A 22887-nucleotide genomic window follows, 5' to 3' on the forward strand; every position below is an offset into this window, starting at 1 on the left:
TTATTTTTCTTTTAGCAAACCGGTTTACATTCGAAAGCTGCTTACTGTTATCAGAATTTTCTTTTTATGTAATATAAGTAAATCATGACGGTTCATCTTAAAGACCCTTTACTGTCATTTTAACAAACGATTTTCTACAAAGGAAAAATCGTAATATTCCGAATTTTCAATGGAAAGCCACTTAACTACGTTTCAAAAATGTGCCAACCTATTCGAGTTTAAATTTCTTGATTAAAAATGCATTATAGTAATTTACAGCAGATAAGAAAATTCTTCTATTAACAGCTATAAAATTTCACCTAAACTCATAATTCTTATCAGCCTATTTTAAACTCATATTTTTACGTTCAAAATGCTATTCCAATTCGAATTGCAATTTCTCATTTTGCTCCGAAAATACACTTATTTCTACTCATGTAAAGGCATCAGACCAAATTTTAACAATAGTTGTGCGTGTCCGAATTTTGCCAATCTCGAGAACCTTTGTTTTTTCATAATTAAAAATTGATTACGCATTCCTTGGTGCGTCACAGATGCTGGTTTCGGAAACTCATGTGCCATTAATTTTGAGACTCCGATCAAAATGACACCCAGCAGAATTTCATTAAACATTGTTCTCGAAATGCCAACTCCAAGGAACCTGACACCACTTTCCCTCGCTGCGCCCTGAGATGAGATATATATTTAGAGATACATATATAGATATAAACCCTTGTCGTCATGGTAAGAAAGGGGCATCCGAATCAACAGCGACAAAATTATAAGGTTTCTGTGTCTCTTAGCTCCGTATCGTAATTAATGGCGGATGGTTGGATGGGTTGCCTGGGTAACAGAGGGGCTAAAGACACTGAGGGGTTAATTAAGATTGGGAGGATCGAATGCGACGGGGGAGGAGAAACCCTCCCACCCCCCTTCTACTTCTCAAGGCATTGCTTGTTCGTAAGAGGTCGTGTCCAGCTCGCATGAAAGTCCATATATCGCTGTGGGAAAATGATAACTATTTAGATGACTATTAGCCAGGAAAGTGGCACTTCTCAGGACTGTAAGATATTGCAGGAAAAATGAAACGGCGAGAATTGGAGGCTATTGCGGGAAAAAAATTGCTGTAATTGTGAAGTTGATGGACATTGCAAAACTAAGTGTCATGAGTTGAGAGATATTGTCTCGGTGTTGGTAATTGTTAAATATCGTGTGTGAGTCGTTAATAACTCACATATGATATTTATATTTAAGAAAGCTATGTTCCTTCTCAGAGTTATTTTTCGTTTTACGTGATAAAAATATTCATAATTTGAGAAACTTGTAAAATTGCCTTACGAGCCGATAGTAATATTAAAAACTCTTCTTACGTTAGGTTGTTTGTTTGCTTGATAACAGTTTTTGAAAAATTTCTTGACCACTATTCGGGAGAAAGGACAAATTGGCTGCCCATCTTGTTGTGTCAGTGTATGGAATAATAAAATTGTTTTTGTAATATCGTGACCAAGATGAAAAAGAGAACTGAAAAGTTCCATTTTGCGAAACTAGCGACTGTTTTAAATAGCTTTTTTTGAAACTTTGTCTCTGCCTGATCATTTCCGTAGTCCTCAATGTCCTGGGATCTATTGTAAGACTATTTCTCTCTCTCTCTCTACCTATCTCTCTCTCTCTCTATCTATCTATCTATCTCCACACACAACACTCACACATCTGTTTTCTCAAAAGAGGTTATTTGGAGGTTATAGAGGTGCAGTTATTCGAACTCAACTACGAATTGTCTTCAAAAAATGTGTCTGAAATACTTGAGCACAGCTTATTATTGAAAATATTTTATTGTTTTTCAACCGAAACAACTTTTTTTCGGGGGGCGGGGGATGCTTTTCGTATTTAAACGGTGATCTATTGCACTTTCCTAAGCTCTAAAATGGTCTCAACCATATATGCAAAAAACAAAGATAGTTTAATCGTTTGTTATTGATATGGATCCTAACAGTTGTTGATCTTGGTGGGAAGTTATTTCTTACTGCCAGCAATTAAAGAGTTAATTTAAATTGTTTAATGTAATAAAAAAAAAGGTTTCATATTTTTGTAGGTGCATCACAACATTTTTGTTTGCATTTTGGTCCTCTTTGCGAAATTTAAAAATATGTATGATTTTTTAAAATTAATTATAATTATTTTTATTATCGTTTTAGCTGTTCGAAGAAGCTCCAGAACGCGACCATTCATGATTTATTTATTTTAATGTTGGGTTACTTAAGTTATGTTTCCAGTGATAGTAATGAATGTAACTCGGGGCTTATGCCAGAGAATCTTACACTTCACGTGAAAACGTCGAAAGTATTTTGCAAAATCTGGATTATTTGAAATTATTATGCAGTGAAATCTCATTACTGCGAAATACCAGCGCAATGAAATATCCTTTTCAACGAAATTAAAGATTCAGTCACGTTTTACTTGCCATTACATTGCTCGAATTCCATTACAACGAAATTCCCTTTACAGCTAGCAAAATGTGAGGTCCCTTGAGGTTCATTGTAACGGGATTACTCTGTACCATTTGTGTCCGAACTTTGCTCTAATCGTTAGGTAGAAACGCACCATTAGTTGCAATATGTTAATATTCTATTCAGTGTTTTGCATTGTTAAGCAGCACCTAGGTGTTGCTGCCATGCTTCAGAAAAATTATTTAAACTATTTTCTCCTCCATGATTGTTTGAAAAGAAGGGTCGGGAGTATTTCCATATTTTCAACTCTCTTTCTCTCTGGTGGCAGTGCTTTAATTCCGCTAATACCACCATCCGCCAGGAATCTTAGAACGAGCCTGGATGAGCATTCTTCCTCAAATACGAGCGCTTGGCATTACCATGAAAAATGGCTGTTAAGAAATCTCTGCTCTTAACCACCTCTGTCATTGGCTACCGTGCCTGTAAAGCGATAAAACCCCTGGAATTAAGTTCTTTAACAGCGCACGAAAAAGCTCTCAGCTTAAGAAACTGCCATAAATCAGTCGCGTTTTAAACATCCCCCCCAAAACAGACAGTGACACGTTGCGACGGGCAGCCATTATTTACTTAGTTGTTCTCGTTGTGGCCATTAAACAAAAGTAAATGCTTCGAGAAATGGGGGGGAAAAATCATTATTAATCATTTAGTTTCTTATCAATTGGCAACAACGGTAGTGACACGTCTTGAGACGTAATCAGTATCATTGTGCCATTAAACTAAACACATAAGCGGACGGTTCCATTGCATTTTGCAGTGTCCATTCCTATTATTATAGAGGAGCCAGGACTTAATGCTTCGCACCAAGTGATAAATGATCATCGCTCCAATTGAGTTTGAAAGGGAGTTCTTTTTTAGGTGGGCCTCAAAAACCGGAATTTGAGGGGGAAATTGCTGTAACTGTAACTGTTCGTGTGATTGCTGGCTTTGTTTGTTTCTTTCGTTGCCCTTTTGATAATGGTTGTTAAGCGAAATTGGCGGGGTGGGGCTGACCACAACTGTTGTCGAGGTCACATTTTATTCGCGAAAGGCCAATATTTGACTGCCAAATGGGTTTTCTCTGGCAAAGTGATTTTTTTTCTTAATTTATAGGTGTGATGCCTGAGTTTGTAGGAGAAATTCAGCTTTTCAATTGGTAAATTATATGCTGTGTAGTAAAATCTGTCTAATAGATAATAGATCTCTTTATTTAACGAATGACATTAAAGAACTTGACTGTATAAGTACGGTAGAGATTTCGATATATTGACCTTGGCGTATCATACACAGAAATAAGACACAGATTTAGCGCCAATGAGTGGATCCCACGGGATTGAAAAACTGAAAATTCACCGTCATTATCTAAGAGTTGTGAAATACGAAGCAATTGACTCTTCAAATTAACGTGTAAAAGCATTTCGTCAAAGCTGTCTTCACGCTGTTTTATATTCCCATATTTTTTTTTCTTTACTTGTGATATTTGGTTACATGACCAAATCGCTTATAACGGTTAAATCGCTATTCAGACCGACAACTTTACCAAGCGTCATAAATTTCTGTGTTAGTGAATTTTTACAATAGATATGCACTTTTTAAACCTTCGTCCTTTAAGCTCTGAATTTTGGAGCTTATTCATCCTTTCCTTTCGTCCTTTGGCTCTAAATCAATAAGTTCATATCAGCATCAAAGAAGCAGCTATTATAGCATTAGCATTTAATTATTATTATTTTATTATTGTTGTTGTTCTCATAACCTTTGAAGAAAATCAAATATTATGATAAGACTGGATAATTTTGGCAATGTCTTACCAACTCTGAGCACAAAGCATCTTCTGAGGAGTAGTTCCAGGCTATGCATTGCTGCTGCTGCAGCTTGGCAGTCAAAGATATGCTGGGGAATTAGTTCAGGACAGTTGTTACAATTTTGATACTATTTGATACTATCACCACAGAAATTTTCAAATTTCTGTGGTGATTCATTATTAATCTTATGAGAGAGTAGTAACTGTCTTCCTGTCAATAGTTCAGAATCTTGGAGTTATTCAGAATCTTGGAATATCCATGCAGAATCCTGGAATTATTATTGTTACTAGACTAGTAGTTATTGTTGCTATTATTATTAGTGTTACTATACATTTTTAAAATTATTTTTAATATAACTTTTTTACTATATTAGTATTTAAGCAAATTTTAAGTAGGTTGATGTGTTGACAACATTTTGAGGATGAGTTGTTCTGTCAATTGCTCAATATTTGGCAAAAAATATGAAGCCGTTTTGCGTCAGAACCGTTGCCTGTTTTGTTAATTTCTTTGCGGGTGAAGGTGGAAAAGTTAATGCAACAGGTTTACCTTAGCATTTGTGCCGTGAGATTACTCAATTTAAAGTACAAGTTTTGTAATCTCCAATGTACCCTTTCTTCGTATTTATTTCTTCAGGTTTATTTCAGCATTTTTTTTCTGTTCCCCCTTCTGTTCAAATAGACGCACCAGTTTTACATCGCATCCTAGTTGTCGCTTTATTATTTGCAATAAGTTCATTACCTAACTTTCCGAAGTTTTCTTTTCTGCTTTATTAAAACTTCGTTCACTTCTTCTGCTTTATTCATTTTCGAGAACGGTATTTTAAACTAGTTAAAATATAATGTATTCGTGTTCTGATTTCTCTTCTAATTAAAAAATAATAATAACACAGTCTAATCTCGATAACTCGAAGCTTGTAACTCGATTATTTTTTATCTCGAAGTTTTCATCGGGTCCCAAACTCCTGAGACTGATGTTGAAACTTCCCAAGATTCCCATAACTCGAACGTTTTAACCGTTCCCTTGGGACTTCGAGTTATAGAGAATTGTCTGTAAGTTGAATTTTGAATCTTATAATTAAAAATAATTTCAAGTATTCCTCCCGAAATGACGATAACAACCACCCTAGCATAACCAAAATTTTCTTCGGGGTGAGAGGTTAAAGCAGGCCTAACATTTACGAATATATTAACATACTTGGATTGGAAATATGGCTTAAAGACCAAAGATCTGTTGAGATATCCCCCCCCCCCCCTCCTCCACCTCACCGGCTTCGTGAACAACTGCTATAAAAACTCTTCGAGGGAAAATAGTCAATTTAAGAGCACCGCAAAATATGCTATCTAACTAATCAGGCATTTTTTAAAATTATATTTTTTAAAATATTTAATTGTTTTATGTTTGTCTGCTTATTATGCAGCTTTCCTGCTAATTTGTGCATTAATACGTTGTTTTTTGTTCCTTTATTTTTCTTGCATAAGGGTATTTTTTCAATTCTTAAAAACGCCCCCGTCTGATACAAGGGTTGAATCCGATCGTAATTGCTGTATAAGCAGAACTATATGTTTTCTCAGGCCTCGGTAACCTATGGTCAACAAGTAAACCATTTCGCAATTTTTAAATGACCCACTTGCATTCCGAAAATAAAGTTATAGTATGTAAAACCAAATTACGAATGAAAAGATTTCTTGAAATTAGCATAAAAATACTGGCACAATTTCATCACTATTTCATGTCAAATATATGTATTTAAAAAAAAAAATGCAACCAAATGCTTGCAACCAAACTTTCTTCATAAAAATCTGAAAATTTTATGAAGAAAGTTTGGTTGCAAGCAGGGGCGACAAATAGGGGGGTCAAGAGGGGGCGGTCGCACCCCCAAATTTTTTGAGCAGAATGATAGAAAATGTGGGAATTTAATTTATGTATGTCGGAAATCAATGTTCATTTTAAAAAATCTCGCTGGTTTTCAGTAACTATTTGATGAAACTCGATACATTCCCAGATTAGAAAAAGGGTTTTTCGTTATTTGGATGATGACTTAGAAATTCAAGAACTATTTTCCGGCCTTTTCAAAACATAGAAAACTCATAGAGAACCATGGTTAATTTTAACTAAAGAAGACATTTCCTCATATAGGCTAAATATTTCATACTTATGTGCCCAGTGTAACGATGATATATCCAATAGGAGAGGCCCGTTCAAAGTGGTGTGGCTGCAAGGTAAACACAAGGAAAGTCCTTGATATTTTACATTCACTTTTACGCATTTTTTTAAATTTAAAGTGTAAATTTATTTAATGAGTGTTCATGCTTTATTTTGCTAGAAACACGTTTCAGCTGCTCAATGCATTATATGCTTTCATAGTAACTTCTTAAAAATGCATGTGCTTATTAAATAAAATAAAAAAAAAACGTATCAACAATACCTTTTATGGGGCTCTATAATTATGCAATCTCGGAATGACACAAGATGGTCTTCAAGAGTTAAAACCATAAAAACATTTCTCTATAACTTCAAAGCAGTGATTTGACGACTGGAAGAATTATTGCAAAACGACTCTTTCAATGGTGAAAAAGCTCATGCCCTTTAGCATGTATGACTTTGTTCAAATTTCTATTCAATTTGTTTTTGTTTGTATTGAGGAAAATTTTTGGAAAAGCTTTACTCTATAAAAACATCTTCAATCCGCTACCCTTAATTTTTGTACTATTCAAGTCACAGTTCAATCTACAATTGATCTGTGCATTCGTACTACTATAGTTCAATCTACAGTTGAAACTGAAAAGAGATTTTATATAGATGTATTTATTGTATTTCAATCAATTACACAAGATTTGGGGATAATTATTTTTCTGTATGGTTGGCTCTATATTATTTGGATTGGATTTTGAAAACGAAAAATAAAATTTTTCAATTATGAGTAAAATTTTTAGCATGAGGCAAGAAAAATTACAAGCAATATACCGACAGACCGGTTATCACATCCAGAGACTGCAGTTTCGTCCTTGTTATGGACTCATCAGTCTGGAATAGTGAATAACAGAGCTGGAGGTAGATGACATCTCATTGAAACTGAGAGCGCCGACGAAACTAGATTATTCAATGATGAAAAATTAAGCCCCTCACAATTTTTGAAGTTGCCAGGGTGATTTTGAAGAGCAAGATATAAAAAGTGTTTTCATACATAACTTTGTTACTTCAATTATTTTTTAACTATTCCAATAAACTCCTAGTAGAGAAAGATTTTTTTATGTCTCAGTATATTTTCAAAGTACAATGGGCAAAAAAAAAAAAACTTTTCTATTTAGCTGTACTGGAAAAACAGCTTGACACTGGGTACTGATCGATTAGTAACACGATTCCCTGCTCTTCCATTTTTCCAAAAATCATGCGTTAAAATTTTTCTAAAAGGTATAAAAACTTTAGTATCAAGATGTTTTGTATGATAACATATTAGAAAACGAATCAAAATTTTAATTGTTTCTAAACACTAATTTTTATTCATATTAAACCGATTTTATGAGCACTTCCTGTTAGCTAACGTGTGTTTTGTACTGCACTGTGGTAATACATATTTAAGAAACTCGACCCTCCAAATGAAATGCTGAAATGCCGCCCCTGGTTGCAAGAAATTATCACTGACATGAAAACCCCATTAATCCGGAGCGGTTTGTCGATGCACAGTGTTTTCTATAAATTTTATATATTAATTTTTAAAATTTAATTAATAGTTCGAAATATTTTATTCATTAATTCTTTTTTGTCAAATAAAACGTTCCAACTCACTGTACTTCTATAAAATTTATTTAAAAAAGTTAAAAACTCTAGTAGCCAGTTTTTTTCATTGAACTCATTTATATTAGCTAAAATATCTTCCATGTGGCTCTTTCAAATGCATTTTGAATTCACAATTAAATTTCTGTTTTTTAATTACATGATTTCGTATTTGTTTTTTCTACAATGATACTTTCGGCAGACTAAATTTCACGTTTGAAATTCGTTGGCCATTTAAATTTCCCGTAACCCATTTTAAAATCTTTTCCAGCTTTAAAGCCTTGCGCCATCTATTGACAAAACTCTAAAATAAAAGAGGAGCTTAAATTTAAAAGAATTCTCCCGCTTTTAGTGCTTTTAAATCGTTATCCGGTAACTTTTGAAATCATGTCTCATGTAGTAATTAAAATGTGTTTAAAAACAACTTTGAATTACTAAAGCTGTTTTTAAATTTAATTTTAATTATCACAACCAAAAGAATGTTTTTATCCCTCTCTTTATGTTGGTCGAATCAGTTGTAATTTTCAGAAAAGGTTCTTGTTTCTTAGAAACATGATTTTCGGAATTAGGGTTACTTCATTAATGCCCAAATGAAACCCAGAAACATAGTTTATTTTGCTTCCTCGTTAGACAAATGAAAAAAACTCACTGAGATTGAAGCCTTTCACCTCCCCCCCCCCCCTCCCTTTCACCCCCTGAGCTTGATTACCAAAAAGGCTCGGGGAGCTTGAACTTTCCCACAGAATTTTCAGCTCACCGAAAAATGGTTCAAAAATTCTTAAATGCATTTCTTTCAAACGTTAGAACTGGGTTCAATGAAAAGTTTTGAAGGAATTTTAAAAAGTGAGGATGCATTAATAAATGCACACATATGAGGATACATATAAATGTGGTAACAAGTTATTTTCAACTGTGGGGTTTTGCCCAACTGTATTACAATACATTTTTATAGCATTTAATTAATTTTGTCAAGCGATAAGAAACAACTAACTACAGGAGAACCTCTTAATAAGGGACACTAAGGGGACCACACATTTTGTCCCTTAAATAGAGGTATCCCTTATTCGGAGGTGGAAGAATTGATGTATGCTGTGTACTTAGTAGTATAATATCACAATGAGCATAAACTATTAACACTTAAGATTAAATACTGAAAATGTCTCATTATGTTAAACAAAATTCATAATCATTCAAATTTCTATATTATTTTATTAATTAAACTTTAATAAAACATTTTGTAGTGACAAAGTTTTACAGAAGTAATTTTGAAGTAATTCATTTCATGTATTTGCTTTATGTTATGTAATTTACAATGTACTACTATGTGAATTACAATTAATGTTCACATTTTTTAAGTTTTATATACAAACTAATTAGGTTCTGTGCACTCTTCGTCGGCCCTGAACCTATTTGAATAAAATGTTGAGAGGGGAAATTATGCATGTTAATTTCAGCAAGTTTTTTTTTACACTACATTACTTGTTTCCTTCACATATGTTTATGTCAAACTTAAATCAATTAATTTTTGGAGGAAAAGTGAAACTTAAATTTTAATAAATTTACTACTTCCTATGTGCTTATGCATTATTTCTTGCATTTTTTTTTCTGTGACTGTCCCTTTAACAGAGTGTCCCTTAGTTAGAGGTAAATACATGGAAGTCCCTATTCAAAGGGACTGGGACCAAAAAAAAGTCCCTTAAATAGGGGTATCCCTTAAATAGAGGTGTCCCTTATTCGGAGATGTCCCTTGATTGGAGGTCCTTATTTGCAACGAATAGCAGTGCAAACATCGGTTATATAGGGAAATGTGGGGCAAAGTGAAATGGTGAGACATTTATTTTGTTTTTAGCGCCACCTATCTGGTAATTTTTTAACTGTGTAGTCAAATATGTCGTTTATTCTAGTCGGGAAAAATTCATCTCAGAAGATCAAAGCGAATAATCCGAGCTTTTTTCAAAAATTGATACTCATACTGTAATATTTTATTGTAAGTCAAAAATGATTGTTGTTATTATAGAAATGGGATCCTCGTTATTAACATTTTAAATATTAAATGAAACTTACTAATGTTCCGGTGCAGTATTTATTTATTGTATATTCGACTTATTTTTATTTTAAATATTTATACTTTTGAATGATTTCATAATCTACGGATCAGTTTTGAGCGTTTCTTTTGAGCTATTTTTTGAACGATTTTTTGATCGAATGATATGTTTTCGAGTGATTCTAATACTCGAATGATTATTAATAATGATTCGCAAGAATATGTGGATAACAGATGCTTAAATTATAAAATCTTCCGAAGGTAAACGTGTCGCTCGTTTGGAAGAAGACTGTCACTATACGAAATTTTTAATTTTCTTTTTTTTTCTTGCTTAAAGGGCTTCAAATGACGTTATCTTCTTTGGAAAAAAATGAGATTTTTTGTTCAAATATTAATTACTGGAGAGCGCAGCAAATTTACTTTTCTTAATGCAAAGTTCCTGAAGAGTTAAACTTCAAACGTTTCTCCTGTAAAATTTCATTTATTCGTATTGTGGCACTCTTCTTCCAAATAAGCTATGTGCAGCTTTGTTTCAAATTGTAATTAAATTATGTATTATGCACATCACACACACTACCAACCATCAAGAGGAATATTTAGTTTGGCTGTGATAACTTGAACTCCGTTGGACAAGGGATTAAAGAATTCCATTTATTAAAAAAAGGGTTATAAAAGCTGGTTTAGTTTGCCCGTAATGATTAATTGGTATTTAGCCAATGTAAGAATTCTCCCTCTTTCCACTCAAGTTGAAATTAACTCGTCCAGGGCGGTCATTCCAAGCTCGTCAGCTTGCGAGATCGAGATTCTCGCTCACGTGCCAAACCGCAAGATAGGTTCGAGTAGATTAGAATGCTACTTTGCGACATTTCTACGTCACAACCGATCACGTGAGCGGGAATCTCGATCTCACGTTGACGAGCTTGGAATGACCGCCCAGGCTCCGACATCTTGTTATCAAAGCCATGCTCTATGTTTCTCTTTTGCATATTTGGTTGACTTCCCTGACTGTTGATTCTTTTCTGCGCAGGCGTGTAACGAGTTCACGACGCACGTGATGAACCTCCTCCGAGAACAGAGTCGGACGCGTCCCATCACGCCGAAGGAAATCGAACGCATGGTGCAGATCATCCACAAGAAGTTCAACTCCATCCAAGTCCAGCTCAAACAGAGCACCTGCGAAGCCGTCATGATCCTCAGATCCAGGTTCCTCGACGCCAGGTAAGCACCCCGGTGAGGGGACTTGACTCAAAAATCGAAATTAAATTGACTGTCATGAAGCTATTTTCATCAGAATGTGCTTTTTTTTTTCCTTTTCACATAAGGAATGTCATCTTCACTCAAAAATCAAAATTCAATTGACTACAAGGAAACTATCTTCTTTAGAATCTCCATTTTTTTTATGTCATTATTACTTAAAAAATTAAAATTCAAGGGATTGCAAGGAAGATATCTTCTTCAGATCTACTTTTTTTTTTCTTTTCATAACACAAATGTCATTTTTACTAAAAAATCAAATTTTAAGAGACTACATAGAAGCTATCTTCTTCAGAATCTGCCTTTTTTCCTTCTTTTCACAACAAAAATGTCATTCGTATTCAAAGATCAAGATTCATGGAAGCTATCTTCATCTAAATATATATATTTATTAATATTTCAATGGTGGCTGACAAAATACTGAAAAAAAAAGTTTAAATATATTTATTTAAAAAAATGTGCACATTTAGATTTGTGACGGAATACCACTTTTGAGGGGGAAAACGTCATTCCATCATAAATGAGTAAGTGAGTTGCGAAGGGATGTAAGTGAACTGTTTTAATTTTTGAAAAAAACTCCTGCTCCCAAAAAGTTGAGAATTTCTTCTACCAATTGTACTAGTTATCTTCAAAGTTTTAATTTTAATACTTAAACCCCTTTGCTTCCTGGTGCTTTAAACCTAAAAATATAGTTTTTTTCCCTTTAAAGTTAAAAATCGTTTTTTTCCCTTTAAAGTTAAAAATCGTTTTTTTTTCATCACTTTGTTAAAAGCTTTTATCAAACTTTCTGCCCTGGTGTAGTTTTAGTTGAGATTGACAAGCTCTTTAATCGTTACCACATACAAAAATGAATAATATTAATTCTAGTAAATTAATTTTTGAGGTAAGTTTAGTCTTGAAAGTTTTTGTCGTTTCAAATTACTTTCAAGATTGAACTTTATTCAGCATTAAACTATACATTATGAACTTATGAAATTTGAAAATAATCCAGGTTTTTCGTGATTTTCCTCAGTTCAAGTCAATAATTTAAAAGCTTTTTTTTTTTTTTTTTGGTTCTAAAAACTTACTATATTGATTTTGTTATCAATGAAATGAAAAGAAGGAGTAATATTAAATCAAAAAAATTTTAATGAACATAACTAGCTACAGTGTAGTCACTTGAGTTTTGAGCAAAAAATACTTTTCCTTCACACGTAGAAATGCCCAATACAGCTACTCTATTAAAATTGGTTAATTTCAAACAAAAATTATAAAATTAATATTTTAGGCATTGGAGGGGGGGATATTAGAAAAGGATATAATTCTTCATATGATGACAAATTTTAAATCTTTATAAAATGTAATCCACTTTTCTACAGGGTAATTATACTGCTGTTGCTTAGATCTGCTCATTTTTTCGAAGAGCCAGGGTTTTTTCCTTGTAAAACATAACGGTTGCCCCAGACTTTGAAACTTGAAATTTTAGATTATGGTATTTCTCCTCTTAGCAATACTAAACGAACGAAAGAATGCGAAAATTGCTCTTGAAGAATAAAATTTAGCATCTGGAAGTGCTGGCAGACACGCGCTTGGCCAATTTCTCTTGCTTCTTATATCGGAGTATTCTCGGGCTGAATGGGAGAAAGACAGAGTGCCACTTTCAAACGTCGAAATTCGAATTGTTTTTATATATACATCGATGCAGTTCTGTTCTCAAGACGGAGATAAAAAACGGCGGCGTCGAATTTCTCGCCCTTTATATCTTTTTCTCGAGAATTCTTAGTTTTCGCGAAATGCTTCGTTGAAATGTCCTTATTTCCTCCATTCGAATTCAACTCTCCCCGCGTTTTCTGCGAGGGATGAAATTTCTTCAAAGTTGACAGAAGCGGCCTGAAGACAAATTAAGTTAAACGTTCGTTCTGATGTGTCAGATTCCCTCCGTGGGGTGGATGGACTGCTCGCCACCCCTTGCGTTGCGATTTGAATGGTAGAAAAAATTGAGGGTACTTGTAATCTTCCATTCTGAAGTATAAAGCTCGTGACGAATCGTCAAATTTTTATTCTGTTTCAAAAAGTATTGAATATTTCTCAATAAGTCGTTGCCAATTAGCCTGTTTTTATAAGAAATTGAAGAAATATCTGTACTAAATGATAAATTTATTTTGTAGTAAAAATTCAGTTTAATATGTTTGTGTGTGGATATAAGTAAATAAATTTCACTTAAAAATAAAAAACTACAAATGATATGAAAAGAAAAAAGGTATGAAATAAATAATTAAAATAATTTAATTAGAATATAGATATTTTTTCCTTATCTATTCTTTTAGTTTTGGTTTTTATTTTTATTATTATTATTTTTATTTTTTTTAAGTTTATAAAAATATTAATCGCACGCTATTATTTACCGGCAATATGATATTAATGGTTCGCAAATTAAATTATCCTAAAAAAATGTATCCGAAATTATTTCTGAGCACGAACTTTTTGTACAAAGCAGATGGATAATATCAAATAACTTAGAAAGCGAGTAAAGAAAATTATGATTAGATATTTTAAAGTTCGTATTAATGATAAACTACAATACAATCATTAACTATTAATGGTTTCATAAAAATATTGTCCCCCGCACGTAAGATAGCTCTTGAAATCCTTAAAATCATTTTTAATCCCATAGAATGTAACCTAAATATTTTGTCTTTCATTGATAAAATATTTTAATTTAGAAATTGACTACATTATTACTAAAACTATGATTTTGAAAATTGAATTCAGAAAAACAGATCTATTGCGATTTTTTATGTGTACCAATTTAAAAGTAATTAATTAGAAGGGAACGAAAAAAAAATGGCGCTTTTGAACAGTATTTAATTTTATTATGTTTAGATTTGAAAATCCCTGTTAAATACAGCAATTTTAAATTGTTAAGAATTTTTGCTTATGATTATTAATAATTATTTAATTGCGCCATTAATGTAGTTGAAGGCAGCACGAGCGGTTTTTCTGATGATGAAATCAATCATTAAGTTTTAAAGATTTACTACGATATTTCTTGGACTTAAATTTTGTTTGTTTCAAATTTCTATTTCGATAATGAGATTTAAATTTTGATTTTTTGACTGATAATTTTCTTTATAATGCCGTGCAATATTGGATAACATTAAACTGCTACTGCAGAAAGATTTCCGAATGTTAGTATTTTTCGAAGCCTTCAATTTTGCAAACCGTTGCGTGGAATTCGAAACAGAACTTTCTAATTTTAGAAACATCAGAAATTGGAAGGTGCGCATTTGGAATTCATGAATATCACGTGACACCCTTCGACGTAAGTGACACGCAACTTCCTCTCGAGAGGCAAAACCACCAACGTTGCCACTCAAAGCAAAAGAAAACGTTCCTCGGCTATCAAGGGCTTGCCTCGATCCACCAGCAATTCCGGGAAAACACATTTAGAAAGGGGCGCGCAACTTAAAACTGCCGAAAACTTTGAAAACGACAGTAAAACTAAAAATTGCGAATCAGCAGCGAGCGGGAGGGGAATTTAAGAAACGCCACTAATTAATGTAGCAAGCTCAGGCTATGACATTTGAATTCTAATTAATGGTGCCTTTATGGCAGGTAAAAGGATTAGTTTTGTGGCCTAACGGCTCAATGACTTCGTTACCCCATATTTCTCGGGCTCAAAACCCCGTCTTTTACATTTTCATCGAACGAGTATGCACTTGGAATAATCCCTTCTCTCTTTACCTCCCCCCAACCCCCCACCCTCCGAGAGCACTCTTTTGCGCTTTTCCAACCCCTCTCACTTTTCTGGAAAACAGGAAAAGTTTCCTTCGCACTGGCGTGTAAAAGTTTTCTGAAAAATGTCGTTTTAATGGTGGCCCAGAATGCGTTTTAAAATCCAGAATGCGTTTGTATGTGATAGAATTTTAAGAGAAATATGGGGTGCTCCGACAGACCGTGAGGCTTAAAAGGCGCGGGAAATCTTGCAAGTGTTTGTATTTTTCTTCCTATACGCAACCCGAATTATCGTCACGGTTGCGGTTCAACCACTCCATTAAGGTGTCATTTTATTAAGGATTTCCCATCTTTGAATATCTGTCGAATAATAAAATTGTTACATTATTTCTTTAATCTAGATTTTATTATTTATGAATTAGTGTCATTTTTAATCATCAGCTTGAAAATGAATTACAAAAATTAAATGCTTCTTAAAAAATTTTTGAAAATTTTAAATGAAACTGATTTAACCGTTTTAAAGAAATTGTGAGTAAAATTGGGTTATTGAAATTTAATGATTAAAATTAAAAAAAAAAAGCGTTGCGGCAGAAATTGGGATTTGAAAAATAGCGTATAAAAAGAAGGTAGAAGTTCATGAAATGAAGTGAAGTAATGATGCCATGGAGCATGAAAAAACATTGGTTGACTGAAATTGAGTTTTAAAAGGTTACTTCAACGTAGTTATTTGATTGCAAAATCAACTTTTAAAAATAAAAGTCCAAGTTGAGTCCTTTAAATGCTTGTGTTAAAATTTTTTCTTCAAAAAATTTTTTTTCGTTAAAATTTCATTAAAAAAGTACTTTTTAACGTCTCGCAGTATTGTTAAAAAAATTTGTATTGTCAACAAATTTAAACCAATTCCACTTCCGTTTGCATTGAATGGATCAAGTAAAATAAAGCATCTGACATGATTTCAAGGTTATTTTTAAGTGAACGATGTTTTAAAAAAATTGCGAGCAATTTTGCTTGCTGAGATTTAACACATTCTTAGGAATTTACATCAAGGACTTTAGTTTGGTGTGAAAAGTATTTTAAAATGTCATTGGAAGTATGCTTACTATGTGAGGTTTGGATTTCAAAGCTGCTATCAAATCGCTCTGGTAGAATGAGCGGCTGGGGGATAAAATGTGATGACGAAATTAAATATTTGCATTGACCTATGAAGAAATGTGGTTCCTAAATAAAAAAAGTGGTTAGTTCCTGTGAAAAGTTGATGATAAAATTTAAAATTTTCGGAAAGGGTAGCTTAGTTTCCTGAATAGAGAAGTTAAAGAAATTGCATTTAGAGAAAAACATGAAAAAATTGAAAAAGATGGATATTGATATTTATGAGGTTTACCATAACACAATTTATGGTTAACCATTTGAACCATGATTAAGTTTTTTAAAATGGTTAATTGCGAAAAGTAAGTCATGGGTTCTTCAGGACATTTCCGTACTACATGATACAAGAATTGATATATTTATTTAAGAATTGTGCGGATATTTCGTTTTTTAACAAGTACAAAATAAAATTTAGGTACTGAAAAATGTTAGCAACTGACTTCGAATATCAAAAAAAAAAAAAAACCAATCGCATGTTTCCGTTTCTTAAAACTGAAGTAAAGTCAACTGAGTACTTTTGTACACAGTTTTCAACTTTTTATCAATTATGTTTTCTTAATATTTTAATAGAGGGAAATTATATGAATTTTATTTGTATTTCGTTGTGTTATAAACCATTCCATATTCTATCTACTGAAACAAAAATTTCGAAATCTCTAAAAAGTAAAAAAAGTTAGCTAAGAAGCACCAAAGCAAAAGAGCGCCTTGTCTGTTTAATTAAATCTGAATGTTTAAAACCCTTCCTAAACTAAACCGTTTTCCTTGTCCCTAATTTTATCGGCTTCTTTTTTACACGGCGTAAAAATCTATTTATTATATTTTTTTCCAACCGTTTTAAGATATTTAACAATTTCCTTTAACGCTAAGGCAAAATGATAGCATCTACAATTTTTTATCCTTTCCTGCTTTGTTTTTTTTTAGTTTAGTGAACTTCATACCAAGACCGCTACTACTTTCTTCTGGTAGCAAGAAACAAATAAAAACTAATGACAACCGCGCTATTAAGCGGTAAATATTTTCTTCGTTGCAGTTATTAGCTAAAGGCATATTTTTTCAAGTACTTTTTTTTACTCACTCAGCCTTTGACGTGTCAGGTAATAATTGATTTGAAAAAGCCTTGCCCCTTTACCTCTTCCCAACCAAGAATTCCAGATTTCTTTTTTATAAAGGTTCCATTGTTATTTTTATGAGTCTTTATTGTTTCTTCTTTTTTTTTTTTTTAACCAAAAGAATTAGGAAGCTCAAATTTATTTTGAGAATAAGTTCTTTTTCCCTGGCCTGTTTTTCAGACATGCAATAATTAAAGTGAAATATTTCATGCTGGTGGAATAATGAATTAAATGTCTTAGTTTCAATTTTCTTTGAGGAGAAACACAACTCGGTGAGCGCGCGGTATTCTTGGGAATGTACGGGGGGGGGGGGGGGGAATCCGTCTTTTTAATAAAGACATTTTTGTTGGAATTGCTGTTGGCTGAAAACTCTTTCAGAGTTTCTCATGGAAAAAAAGTACCTTGATTGAACTCTTTAATGTGATTTCATTATTGAAAACTTGTATCAGTTAAGAGGACATTCGGTATCTGGTGCTTGCACTAAACTACTTTTTCTTTTTTAAGTTGTAGAATATAATTTATTTCCTAATAATGATTTCAGTTCAAATGAAGACGCTTTTAAAATTCTTTATTTTCCCTAAGAATGTTAAATTTAAACAAAAAAAATAATTAAAAAATCTGATCTTAGAAGAAAATGTTTTATGTATCTGGTTATTGTCTTGGTTCGCTGGTCATTTGCTTTGATTTTTCGCATTTTATGAGTGTGGGGATAATGATGATATCAAATAAGTGTCGAAAAGGCTCATTTCTTTCACTCGGACTCTATAAGCATAAGCGATATAGCAATTTTGAGTTTCACGATGCGTGATGTAAAGATGTTCCAGGTGTGTCAAGCGAAATGTTGGTCAATAAAAAACATACAGAATGGATTACGGCCTGCAAGCACGTAGCATATTTATTTTATTCTTACAGATTGTTTCAATGCATATGACATTTATTGATACGTTAATATTAGTTTCATTCAAGTTCAAGTCCGCCAGCTTCCATTTGTTAACTCGTGGCGTCTTTGTCAATAAACGTGGACGTCCAGAAGCTATATTTAAAAAAAAAATCTTTATGAACAGGCTCTATATGAACAGACCCTTTCTGAAGAGGCTTCATTGTAGCATCGAAATAGCTAAATGCTGTTTTTTTTTCTTTATTTTACGATGGTTTTTCACTTTTATCTGATGAAAATGGGTTCGTATTTTTGACGTTCTATGTACTTTATATACCGAACGTTTCCCCGTATATGGCAGTCATACTTTTTTTTTTTTTTTTTATGTAAGCTATGTTCAGGTCTATCTTTTAGTTTATGACATCAGTCCGTTAGTGTATATATACACACCTACGAGGAATCCAGACGTCAGCATTGTAGCCTATTTATAGCAAAATAATTAGTGGATATTTCATTCATAGTACTACTTTGTTTTTTCTTTCAGGCGGAAGCGGCGGAATTTTAGCAAACAAGCCACAGAAATCCTCAACGAGTACTTTTATTCTCACCTCAGCAATCCCTACCCTAGTGAAGAGGCGAAAGAAGAATTGGCCAGGAAGTGTGGCATCACCGTCTCTCAGGTAATAATTAGCAATTTAGTAATTTTTAACCCTTTATTGTGGCCCTTTTATCAGTAGAGTGTCCCAGTAATATGTATACACTCTACAAGACTGCACTATACCAATACCCTCCTTGCTCACGGGATTCAAACCCAATGGATTTCTTTTTGTGGTGGCAAGTTAAGCACAAAACCAGTTAAAATCAAAAAGTTAAGAGCAATGATTGAAAAGAAGTGTGTCCACATTGAAGTGATTAGGAACGTTCTTGAATTTAATCAGATTGCGTTATGAGCCGTGACTGGACCACAAGACGACAATTTTAGTTTTTTTTTTTTTTTTTTTTTTTGTTAGATAGCTGGTTTCTGTATTTGTTCCATTTAGTTTGATTTTTGAAACTTCACTCTGTCATAATTTTTGCGAGTGTTGTATAGTTAGGGCACACCTAATCACTGAATAGAGATAAAATGGAGGGAGTGAAGACTAAAATTCGTGAAGGAAAGGCCCCAAGTCACATGATAGCTTTTAAAGAAAAGCATTGGAAGAAATCAGGTTTCTTTCGCTAGTTTCATGCAAAACGTGTCAACCATGCGTCGTTGTTGAGTAACGTGACATGAGGTCTTTGCCCGTGCCTTAGCTTAGCCAGTGATTGGTCTTGCTCCCTGCATTTACTAATTCCTGCTCTAAACACCTAACCTGGCAGCTTCGTAATGTGATTACGAAGATTGATTAGACGTGTGATTAGGATCTGTGTAGTCTTCAAAATGCTGTTTGGGTTAGGTTTGCCCCAACTCTAGGCACCCATAGTGTGCACGTTTTATTGGGTCACTCTATATCAACGTAACATATGTTTTTTTTTAATGTGTTATGTGTGTAAGAAAAGAAAAAACAAATATGTTGCTCTATAAGCTTAAATTTTCTTGAAAATTCTCTATTCCTAACATTTCATGCAAGAATACCTTGTATCGTAACATAAAAATAAATAAATAAAAAACTCAGCGTGAAAGAGCCCTTTACAAGCGAGGTTTCAACAAAGAAAGGCAAATAGCACTTTCAGGGTGTGCTCAAAATTTACGAAGTCCAGTTTTCTCACGTCGTATACTATTAATATTTATAACTTCTTCCGCGCACTACGAAAGACAAACTCATTAAATTTTAATGAATCATGCCGCGAGAGGAAAGCGCTACATTTTCCGAGGAGGAAAAAAAGCTTATGTGTTTCCCGAGACAGCTTGTATTCATGCGCGTGTTTCACATTTCGGCAAGAAAGCGTGATTTAGAGTGACGGCAGAGACAATCCATAGACGTTTACAATTGTTTTTAAAACAGTTACGGTTATGGAGAGATGATTGTGAGATTGCAATTGTTATGTTGCGATTGCTTAATAATCGGTTGCTATTTTGTACGCGTGGAATGCTTGTTCGAAGTGAATGCTTATTTGAAGCATTGCTATGTGTCATTGCGTGTATTGGTGTTATAAGGCAATTTGTCATTGAACTAAACTTTTTGATCTAAGTCAATTAATTTTGATTTTCTGAAGACTTAAGAATGCTATTTTTTTTATTCACCATCTTTGCACTACAAATTTAATAATGAATTTTGAAATATTTTTTAGTTTGCTTTTAAGGAACAAGGAAAGAAGCTAACCATGACTTTCTTGCCCATGACTTTCACATTGGCGATAATTGAGCTTTCATAAATTTCTAACGTAATAGTTATATATTTAATTTATTTATCAAAACCAAAATTTTAGTGCTTCTGTAAAACAAGTATTCAAAAATGCGTATTGTGCATATATTAGCAGCTTACGATATGATGTTGATGGTTATTAAAAACTAGGGTTTGCAATCCCGCGCCGAATTCAGTCCCGCTGGATTTCGGGATTGTAAGGAGCCAATCCTGCGGGATTGACCTTATTCTGTAAAAAATTAAGTTTTAATGTCAAACAGGAAAGATTGTGCATTTTGGGAAGACTGCTTTTGTTGCTTGAATCAGTAGTTTTCTTGAATTCCGTTCATCAATTGTAGAGCACTACAAAATCAGACCCCAAAAGCAATTATCGTTTTGTACGCAAAAGTGTTCCCTAAAAAAATCCAATGCATCTTAACAAAGCATCGTTCGAACTACTGAACGAATTCACTTCTGAACGAGTGAAAACGGAAACCTCGAGTGAGAATACCAAATTCAACCTCAGAAAAAATATACTCTATTTTTGTAGTTGTTCCTAAGTGGTAAATTCACCGCACATCACACAATGCAAAGTTTTTCTTGCTGATTTTGCAGAAATACGAGGAAAGTGAATCAAACTTCAGATCATGCTTCTGGAAATATGTTTTATGAGAGGCAAAAGTTGAAAAACGTTTGCATGCAAAAAAAAAAAAAAATTGCGGGATTCGAAATCCCGCGGGATTATTCCCGCTAAATATCATGCGGAATCCCGCGGGATTCGGGATTGGAAAACGTATTGAAAACCGAATTTTAAATTAAAATTTAGGATGAAAATTGAAACAAAAACTAACCCGAAAAGTAAAGTAAAATATTTCGCTGCAATTGGCGATATTGCTATGCCAAGCAAATGATTACAAGTTTAGAATACTTATTAGGAAGTTTATGCTTGTTTATTATTGTTATTTAATTGTTGTAATAACTTCTTTTTACTTTATTCGGTTCGGAAATACTCTAAAAATTTCGACGCGCATAATATTTATAAATTTGTGCCCCATATGACATGGAAAACTACCTTTGAAAAATTAGCAATTCCAAATCATATAGGATAAAAGCACCGAATATGGGATACCTTTTGGGTTTCTCACCTACAACTGACATGATTAAGAAACAAAACAGTTAAATGAATCGATAATTAATTCAATATTCTGAAATTAGGAATCGTATCAGTTTGAAAATAGCTGTCTGATGTTTGTTATGTAAAAAAAAAGAAAGGTGCCCCATATTAGGTAGTTCCATAAAGTTTGCTGACTTTACCCTACATATCAGCTCCAAAAGGTGAATCCTGGCTGTGTTAGTGGTATAATGTGTGTGTGCACGCGCGCTTGTGGCCACAATAGAGCACGCGTAATATCTGTCAGTGGATTATGTCAGCATGAGTATCATTTGAAAACTGAAAAGGCCAGAAATTCGTTGCAAAATGAGCGTTTGTTCCTTTCCACCCGAGGGCATTACCTTTCCTAAAAATTTACAAAGGGGGTAATGATCCCTAGTGACGTATCCACTTAAGTTTATTGATAAACATCAGAAAATACGTAGTGTGTTCAAATTTTTGGGTATTTTTTGAAACTCGTTTATTACATTTCCGCCTATTTTATTTCAGGTATCTAATTGGTTCGGCAATAAAAGGATACGATATAAAAAGAATATAGGTAAAGCTCAAGAAGAAGCGAATCTTTACGCAGCGAAAAAAGCAGGTAAGATTTTTCCACGCTTAAGATTTGTTTCCTATTTTCGGTGAAAGTTGTTCATGTTAATTTTGAAATAATACAGTCAATTTCATGCCAGTAATACTCATAATAAAATAAGAACCCTGAGTTGGTCAGAATGTAATTAACTACCAAAAACAGTTAATTTGTATAGCTCTTGCTTTATCCTCCAACAATTCATCTGGCAAACTTTTGAAACAATAAAATGCATTGTTTTAAAAACGTGTATTTGCTAGGAAAATGTGCTTTAAGAAGAATTGACTGTAAAATCTGACCGTAGATTATTAGTTTAGGAAACAATTGAGAAGTAAATCGGGATCTGTGACTTTGGAGCTTTTGCTGTTTTAACTTTTATTTATTTATTCATTCATCTCTGAAACGTTTTGCTATTTTCTGCCTGCGCAACATTTTTGCAATGCAACTATGTATTTAAATAGTTTTTAGTTGACTACAGCATTTCATTAAGTGCCATAAAGAATCAATTACGTTATTAATAAAATCATTCATTTTAAATAATAGCAAATGGCCGATTCTGTTTATTGAATTTAAAATGTGCACTTTAAAACAAAACTGTACACGAAATTTTATAAATGTACGATCATGCATTATTTTTAA

General features: G+C 33.2%; 1 protein-coding gene across 1 annotated transcript in view; it reads left to right on the plus strand.

Annotated features, from left to right (window-relative positions):
* The window catches only part of LOC129224319 (pre-B-cell leukemia transcription factor 1-like), a 91216-nt gene that overhangs the window by 31348 nt on the left and 36981 nt on the right, over positions 1-22887 (plus strand). Inside the window, exons 3-5 of the mRNA XM_054858757.1 lie at positions 11110-11300; positions 18727-18862; positions 22167-22260. Of these exons, the coding sequence (XP_054714732.1) occupies positions 11110-11300; positions 18727-18862; positions 22167-22260 (421 nt within the window). The remainder of the gene's footprint in view (positions 1-11109; positions 11301-18726; positions 18863-22166; positions 22261-22887) is intronic.

This window comes from Uloborus diversus, chromosome 6, assembly GCF_026930045.1.
Source record: "Uloborus diversus isolate 005 chromosome 6, Udiv.v.3.1, whole genome shotgun sequence".
Taxonomy (NCBI): Eukaryota; Metazoa; Arthropoda; class Arachnida; order Araneae; family Uloboridae; genus Uloborus; species Uloborus diversus.